This window comes from Leptonychotes weddellii, unplaced genomic scaffold (assembly GCF_054177405.1).
Source record: "Leptonychotes weddellii isolate Sample4059 unplaced genomic scaffold, ASM5417740v2 HiC_scaffold_8916, whole genome shotgun sequence".
Classification (NCBI taxonomy): Eukaryota; Metazoa; Chordata; class Mammalia; order Carnivora; family Phocidae; genus Leptonychotes; species Leptonychotes weddellii.
Genome location: NW_028060502.1, coordinates 1 through 8,420, shown reverse-complemented (window position 1 = coordinate 8,420; position 8,420 = coordinate 1). Strand labels below are relative to the sequence as shown.

Sequence of the window (8,420 nt, the reverse complement as noted above, 5' to 3'; positions counted from 1 at the left end):
GTTCCCAAGTTTTATTTAAGAACTCATACAAAATATTCCAGATAAATGAGTTTTAATCCTCATCTTCCTCCTCTTCCTCGTCTTGGTTAATCTGGAAGTAACGCAACTCGTAACTCTCTTTGCTGTTTGCAACTACGCGCAACCAGTCACGGAGATTATTCTTCTTCAAATATTTTTTGGTGAGATATTTCAAATACCTTTTGGAAAAAGGCACCTCAGAAGTTACAGTAATCTTGCTTTTGCTCCTTTCAATTGTTACAACCCCTCCACCGAGATTCCCAGCTTTTCCATTCACTTTGATTCTCTCTTGAAGAAACTGCTCAAAATTGGCAGCATCCATGATTCCATCTTCTACAGGGTGGGTGCAGTCAAGGGTAAACTTCAGAACTTGCTTCTTTTTTTTGCCCCCCTTCGCCACAAGCTTTTTCACGGGCGCCATGGCGGCAGCGGAGGCAGAAAGGGAGGGGGGCCTAATTTTTTAAATATTAAAACTAAACCTACTCTCTAAACTTAATTCTTGAATTATCACAGAACAAAAATTATAAATTTAAAAATTCATTGTGGAAAGGTTCATATTCGACAGATTCTAAAAATGGGAGCCAAAAGAAAAAATCACTGCTTACTGTGAAAGCTTGGAAAGCGCTGGTGGACAACTCCTTCTCTTGATCAGTAATCCCAGAGGACTGACTTGTCCCTTCATGTTTCTCTGCTCCCTGATCTGCAAGCACAAAAGTTTTACAGTTGTTTAGAAATAAAGTCGTACAGTAAACATGCCCTAGTTTTCTTCTGTCTTCTTCCTAATGAAGGTGCCACAGTTACGGCTTTCTCAACAACAATAGCATATTAGGGTTATAAGTGAGTTAGAAGCCACTCCACCAAAAACTTAAAGAAATGTTTCCCTTAGCCATGGTCAAGCACAATGAAAACCCAGCATCACTTATGTAAAGATTACAGCTCTGTCCATCCTGGCCTGAGAATGTTGTGTTCACTTAAAAAGATGAGATCTGCCCCCCAGCAATATATCAAAGTCCTACATATTCAAGAAATTACACCAGACTCTGGAGACCAAAGATTATAAATATATATATAATACCTTCAAAAAGTTTATAACCCAGTTGGAATATAGTAACATTTAACAATTAGAAAACTACTTTAAGGGTGCCTGGGTGGCTCAGTTGGTTGGGCGACTGCCTTGGGCTCAGGTCATGATCCCAGAGTCCCGGGATCGAGTCCCGGATCAGGCTCCCTGCTCAACGGGAAGCCTGCTTCTCCCGCTCCCACTCCCCCTGCTTGTGTTCCCTCTCTCACTGTGTCTCTCTCTGTCAAATAAATAAATAAAATCTTTAAACAAAACAAAACATTTTCAGGCCAAGAATACTTCCATAGGCTTAGAAATCCAAAAGCCAAGATTAACACATTTAAAAAGCTTCCTTAACATGATTAAGTATCCATATACCCTTTAAGATTAACGATTCCTGCCCCACAATTCAGTATTTCAAAATTAATTTTTTTTTAAAGATTTTATTTATTTGACAGAGAGAGACACAGCGAGAGAGGGAACACAAGCAGGGGAAGAGGGAGAGGGAGAAGCAGGCTTCCCGTTGAGCAGGGAGCCCAATGTGGGGCTCGATCCCAGCACCCTGGGATCATGACCTGAGCCAAAGGCAGGCGCTTAACACCTGAGCCACCCAGGTGCCCCGATATTTTTTATTTAAAAACCAAATTCCAAAGTAAACATAAAAATCTCTGCTAAATAAAGTCTAAAGCTACTCGAGTTCAACACTTTTAACTGTTCTGACAAATGCTTCAAAAAAAAAAATACTTTTTCTGGGGTGCCTGGGTGGCTCAGTTGGTTGAATGTCTGACTCTTGGGTTTTGGCTCAGGTCATGAACTCTGGGTGGTGGGATCAAGCCCCTCATCTGGCTCTGAATTCAGAGGAGTCTGCAGGAGAGTCTCTCCCTTCTCTCAAAATAAATAAATACATCTTTTTAAAAAGTTGTATTTGCAGGGGCACCTGGGTGGCTCAGTCGTTAAGCGCCTGCCTTCAGCTCAGGTCATGATCCCAGGGTCCTGGGATCGAGCCTGCATCGGGCTCTCTGCTCGGCGGAAAACCTGCTTCTCCCTCTCCCACTCCCCCTGCTTGTGTTCCCTCTCTTGCTGTCTGTCAAATAAATAAATAAAATCTTTAAAAAAAAAAAAATTGTATTTGCCAGAGAGAGAGCGAGCGAGCGCACGCGCACAAGCAGGGGGAGCAGCAGACAGAAGGAGAAGCAGGCTTCCCGCTTGGCAAGGAGCCCCATGAGGGGACTTAATCCCAGAACCCTGAGTCAAAGGCAGACACTCAACCGACTGAGCCACCCAGGCATCCCAAAATAATACTTTTTCTTTCATGAAAGAAGAAGCATCATTGATCCCAACATTTGTGAGCACAATGCAGTCAAATGATCCCATCTTTTCTTGTTCACAAGAGATCTTTCTGGACTAAGCCTCATTTATATACTATGGTAGATGATTTTTGGGAGAGGGGCTGGCAGAAATCTTTCTTATCCTTGGGATTTGAGGCCTTGATGTCAGATAAGTGACAAGAACCTAAACCGTAATATCACACTCTGGAGACAATATCATGCTTACCCAGTTTTCACAAACTTTTAAGTTTCCTCTGTAAAATTACATAGCAGTAGCCACAAAACATAGTTTCCATTCAACACTAAGAAACATACCTGAGCTTTTAATTATTTATTTAAAGGAAAGGAGACAATAAAGTTATAAAAGTTAGTAAGAATAAAAGGTAACGGGCGCCTGGGTGGCTCAGTCGTTAAGCGTCTGCCTTCGGCTCAGGTCATGATCCCAGGGTCCTGGGATCGAGCCCCACGTCGGGCTCCCTGCTTGGCAGGAAGCCTGCTTCTCCCTCTCCCACTCCCCCTGCTTGTGTTCCCTCTCTCGCTGTGTCTCTCTCTGTCAAATAAATAAATAAAATCTGTAAAAAAAAAAAAGAATAAAAGGTAACTACATCTACAGAGCTCATAAAAATGTAGCATCTAGTGTTTCAAGGGACCGTAAAAAAATGTTAAATCCTTTAAATCTTTCAGCCCTGGGGTGCCTGAGTGGCTCAGTCGTTAAGCGGCTGCCTTCAGCTCAGGTCATGATCCCAGGGTCCTGGGATCGAGCCCCGCATCGGGCTCCCTGCTCAGTGGGGAGCCTGCTTCTCCCTCTCCCACTCCCCCTGCTTGTGTTCCTTCTCTGTGTCTCTGTCACATAAATAAATAAAATCTTTAAAAAAAAAATAAATCTTTCAGCCCTTTTCACATTTATTCAATGCTGCCATCATCATCATTATAAAGACTCTGGGAATAGGAATGCAGGGAGGGAAGGAAGGTACCTTGAGAAGGCATAACCAGCTATAATGCTATGGATTATTTTAGCTTCATTTAATCTCAAATTAATCATGACATTTCTTGCTTTTCCCTGAAGTACTGAACTCAAAATACAAGTTGTACTTAATCAAGATCAGTCTTCAGAAACTGTCCTCTACAATTTACCAGTATTTCCCACTTAGAAAACTTTTTTTTGGGACGCCTAGATGGCTCAGTCGGTTAAGCGGCTGCCTTCGGCTCAGGTCATGATCCCAGGATGCTGGGATTGAGTCCCTCATCAGGCTCCTTGCTCAGCAGGAAGTCTTCTTCCTCTGCCCTGCTCTGCCTGCCGCTCCCCCTGCTTGTGCTCTCTCTCTCTGACAAATAAATAAAATCCTTTTGAAAGCAAGCAAGCAAGCAAGCTAGCTTTCTTTTGATTTTTTTGGACCTTTTTTCCTCCAACTCCCTCCCCCAACTTTCAATTTTGAAAATTTTCATACCTACAGAAAAGCTGAAAGAATATACGATGAAAATGAACACCCAGGGGCACCTGGTGGTGCAGTCGGTTGAGCATCCAACTCTTGGTTTTGGCTCAGAATGTGATCTCAGGGTCCTGAGATTGAGCCCCACATCAGGCACTGCACTCCACATAGAGTCTGCTTAAAATTCTCTCTCCCTCTGCCCCTCCTGCTCATGTTCTTTCTCTCTCTCAAATAAATAAATCTTTAAAAAAATAAAAAAAAATACAATGAACACCCATATTGTCTTCACCTAGATTCACTGTTTTTTACATTGAGCTTTTTATTCTAAGATACTTGTAAATTCATATGCAGCTGTAAGAAATAATATTGAGGGGCACCTGGGTGGCTCAGTCGGTTGAGCATCCCACTCTTGATTTTGGCTCAGGTCATGATCTCAGGGGTTGTGAGATTGAGCCCCATGCTAGTCTGGCCCCGTGCTTAGTGGGAAGTTTGCTTCTTTCCCTCTGCCCCTCCCCCTGCACATGAACGTGCATTCTTTTTCTCTCTAAAATAAATAAGTCTTAAAAAAAAATTGAGGGATTCTTTGTATCCTTTACCCAGTTTCCCCCAATAGTAACATCTTGCAAAACCATACTATGGTATCACAACCAGGATGCTAACAATGTTATGGCCAAGAAACACAAATTTTCATCAACAGAAGTATCCTTCCCACTTTTTTTTTAAGATTTTATTTATTTGACAGAGAGAGAGAGAGGGAGGGAGAGAGCACAAGCAGGGGGAGGGGGAGTGGGAGAGGGAGAAGCAGGCTTCCTACTGAGCAGGGAGCCTGATGTGGAGCTCGATCCCAGGACCCCGGGATCATGACCTGAACCGAAGGCAGACGCTTAACTGACTAAGCCACTCAGGCGCCCCTAGTATCCTTCCTATTATACTTCATAGCCACACTCACTTCCTCTCTGCCTCCCTACCCCTGGCAACCACTGATAGGTTGTTCTCCGTTTCAACAACTGTCATTTCAAGAACATTAGTTATATAAATGGAGATTCATAATTTTTAACATTTTGCCACATTTGCTTTCTCATTATTTACATATTTCTTTCATTGAATCATTTGAAAGTAATATGACATTTAACTCCCCTACTTCAGCATGTCTCTCCTATGATTTAAGGACATTCTCCTACATAACCAAAATAAAATAATCACACTAAGAAAAGTAATAATAATTCAATAGTATCATCTAACAAATAGTCCCCTAATTTCATTCAAATTTCCCTGATGGTTCTAAGACATGTCTTTTTTTTTTAAAGATTTTATTTATTTATTTTGACAGAGAAAGACACAGCAAGAGAGGGAACACAAGCAGGGGGGAGTGGGAGAGGGAGAAGCAGGCTCTCTGCTGAGCAAGGAGCCCGATGCGGGGCTCGATCCCAGGACCCTGGGATCATGACCTGAGCTGAAGGCAGACGCTCAACAACTGAGCCACCCAGGAGCCCCGGTTCTAAGACATGTTATAACTTTATTTCTCCTTCCCAATCCAGGGACCAATCAAGGCTCACACATTTCCTCAGTTAAATAGCTTTTGTTTATTTTAGTCCAGAACACTGCCTTACCATTTTTTGCTTATCAAGCCGCTGTTTTTTCCTTAAAGATTTTATTTATTTATTTGAGACAGAGAGAGTACAAGCAGGGGGAGCGGCAGGCAGAGGAAGAAGCAGAGGAAGAAGCAGGCTCCCCACTGAGCAGGGAGCACAATGCGGGGCTGATCCCAGCACCCTGGGATCATGACCTGAGCCGAAGGCAGACGCTCAACCGATTGATTGAGCCTCCCAGGCGCCCCTAGCTTAGACTCTTTAAAATAATTATTGTCTTGGGGCACCTGGGTGACTCAGTCGGTTAAGCGTCTGCCTTCAGCTCAGGTCATGATCCCAGCTGGAGTGCTGGGATCAAGCCCCGCATCAGGCTCCCTGCTCAGCGGGGAGTCTGCTTCTTCCTCTGCTCCTCACTCTGCTTATGCTCTGTCTCAAATAAATTAAAAAAAAAAGAGCCAAAGCTAGTTGCCTTGCAGAATGTTCCATATTCTGAGTTTATCTGATTGTTTCCTCATGCATACAGTCTAACATTTATGGCAAGAGTATTATGTCGGTGATAAAATATTAGTCATTTTTGTTTTTTTGAATATTAATCATTTTAAAAGATTTTTTAATTTATTAATTGACAGAGATCGCGGCAGAGGGAGAGGGAGAAGCAGACTCCCCGCCGAGCAGGGAGCCCAATGCAGGGCTCAATCCCAGGACCCTGGGATCATGACCTGAGCCGAAGGCAGATGCTTAATCGACTGAGCCACCCAGGTACCCCAAATATTAATCATTTTTAATGTTAATATTTTAAATTGGTTTAAAAATCTACCTTTTGTTTTAAAAAGATGTCTTTTATGTTTCAATATCTCCCAAAGAACATTCTGGTTTTTTAGTTTTACTCACCAACAAAAGCTCCATGCATCATTAATGGAATACTAATAAAAAGAAATATGACCATTGCACAAGTATGATGCAATGGGCTGCAAACATAGACATGTGAGGGTGATGCCACTGTTTATGACTCAGAATAAAGAAGAATTCTTTAAACTATCAAAATCTTGTGATATTTGAATTTCTTATTTATATAGATTTTTTTTTTCCCAGATAGAATTGTTGCTTCAGCCTTGAATCCAAAGACCTCCAAAGCTTGAACCCAGGTGCAAAATGGGGATAAGAAAACATTTTTCAGAGTTACTGGGAGGCTTTGTTAAGAATATATGTGAAGTGATTGAAATGCATCTGGCAGAGAAAGTCCCCATATGTGGCATGGTAGTACAGACTTTATTATTTTCAACAGACAGGCAGGACCAGGTAGCACAATGAGGTGGAGACAATACCTGGAAATAAAATACGATGACCAAAACTCTAGTGCCACTTTTGAAATTAAACAGATGATACAGAAATGGAACTGGGGCAAATGTCAGCTTCCCTATTTACTAAAATGAGCATCTGTATTAGATGGCTTTTAGAGTACCCAACTCAGAAATTCAGTCCCCCAAACAAGCTTCTATAAACAGCTACGTTTGTTCACAAAGCAACATTTATATCTAACTAAGGTATCAATGGAAGACAAATCTCCACATGGGGGGAAATGGCAGATCATCTTGTCCCCCAAATTTACTACTCAATAATTCCTACAACCACTACCATTACCATCACCCCAAGTTTCTCAGAAGACATTGTTCACTCTTTAACTTTGGCCATGGGGAAACACGGAACACTTGCCTGGGAGTTATTTTTTTAACTGTGATAGTTTGGCTTATATGTGATAAATTCAAGCCATGCATTCAATTAATAAATAGCTGAGAGACCACTATGGGTCAAGCATTGTTCTAAGTGCTAGGGATGTAAATGTGAACCACACAGACAAGGTTCCAGCACTTGTGAAACTAAGAGACTCCTTGGGGAGATAAGATACAAATACACGACTCCAGATGTGAATAATGCTATGACAATAACAGGGGCTGTGAAAGAGAGGGAGTGGGGATGGGAGGTGAGGTTGGACCTAAATCAGAAGGCAGGCATGGGAGTCCTGAGGATATAGGGCTCCAAATGTAAACCGCTTGCAGCTCTGAAACAACCATCATTCTTTCCAGCCCCTACTATGCCAGGTTCTATCTTGAGAAACTATTTGCTTCTCCATCCTATACTACCCGCAATTTCTGCCTAACTGTAACAACAATAGCATCTAGCCTTTATTGAGCACTCACTATGTGTTAGGCACGTAAGCACCTCAAATAGCTTAACTCATTTAATTTTCAAATCAATCCTTCAGGAGTCTAGTGACTGCAAGATGCATACAGGGGGCTTCTGGGTGTGTGAGGTATCATTAAACTCTATTTACATTCATGATGTGGGCTTTTTTTTTTTTTTTGGTTAACATTCCCAATATATATAAAAATATGGAACACTTCACGAATTTGCCTGTCATCCTCACACAGGGGCCATGCTAATCTTCTATCATTCCAATTTTAGTGTATGTGCTGCTGAAGCAAGCACGATGTGGACATTTTTGATAACTATCTAGAATCCTGTATATTCCAAGAGCATTTCAAAGAACCAGTCCTCCACAGAGCTGACTCCAAGAGCCCTGGCCAGGCACATGTTGGCAGTCAGTAAAGACTCCCAATTTCCCTCTCTCAAGAGGGAAACACAGTGCAGTGAAAGCAGTATAAGCCTTGGAATAGGTCACATCTCCGGTACGGTCTCCTCTTGGCCATCTAACTCTCTGCTTGGAGATGCTAAATAAATATTACCTCCCTTCCCCTTTCCTTTTGACAAAACCATTAAAGATTCTTGCAGTTTCTCACCAATGGAGCCAGCACTGGTAGATTGCATACTCTTTTTTTTTTTATCTCTACTTATTCTTTTTCATTGTTATGTTAATCCCCATACATTACATCATTAGTTTTAGATGTAGTGTTCCATGATTCATTGTTTGTGCATAACACCCAGTGCTCCATGCAGTATGTGCCCTCTTTAATACCCATCACCAGGCTAACCCATC

At 42.0% G+C, this 8,420-nt stretch overlaps 1 protein-coding gene and 1 non-coding gene across 2 annotated transcripts; both read right to left on the bottom strand.

The window, feature by feature from the left end:
• Positions 1–464, bottom strand: LOC145719983 (large ribosomal subunit protein eL22). The gene has a single exon (XM_081811626.1). The coding sequence runs from the start codon at positions 437–439 to the stop codon at positions 53–55; it is 387 nt and encodes a 128-aa protein (XP_081667752.1). The 5' UTR covers positions 440–464; the 3' UTR covers positions 1–52.
• A 7,345-nt stretch (positions 465–7,809) lies between these two features.
• Positions 7,810–7,912, bottom strand: LOC115941688 (U6 spliceosomal RNA). Its single transcript, XR_004076415.1, has one exon. It is a non-coding gene; the product is annotated as a U6 spliceosomal RNA (small nuclear RNA).
• Between the last annotated feature and the right edge of the window lie 508 nt (positions 7,913–8,420).

Bases quoted from the DNA above. Each gene is read 5' to 3' on its own strand.
- LOC145719983 (XM_081811626.1), bottom strand. From the start codon at position 439: ATGGCGCCCGTGAAAAAGCTTGTGGCGAAGGGGGGCAAAAAAAAGAAG.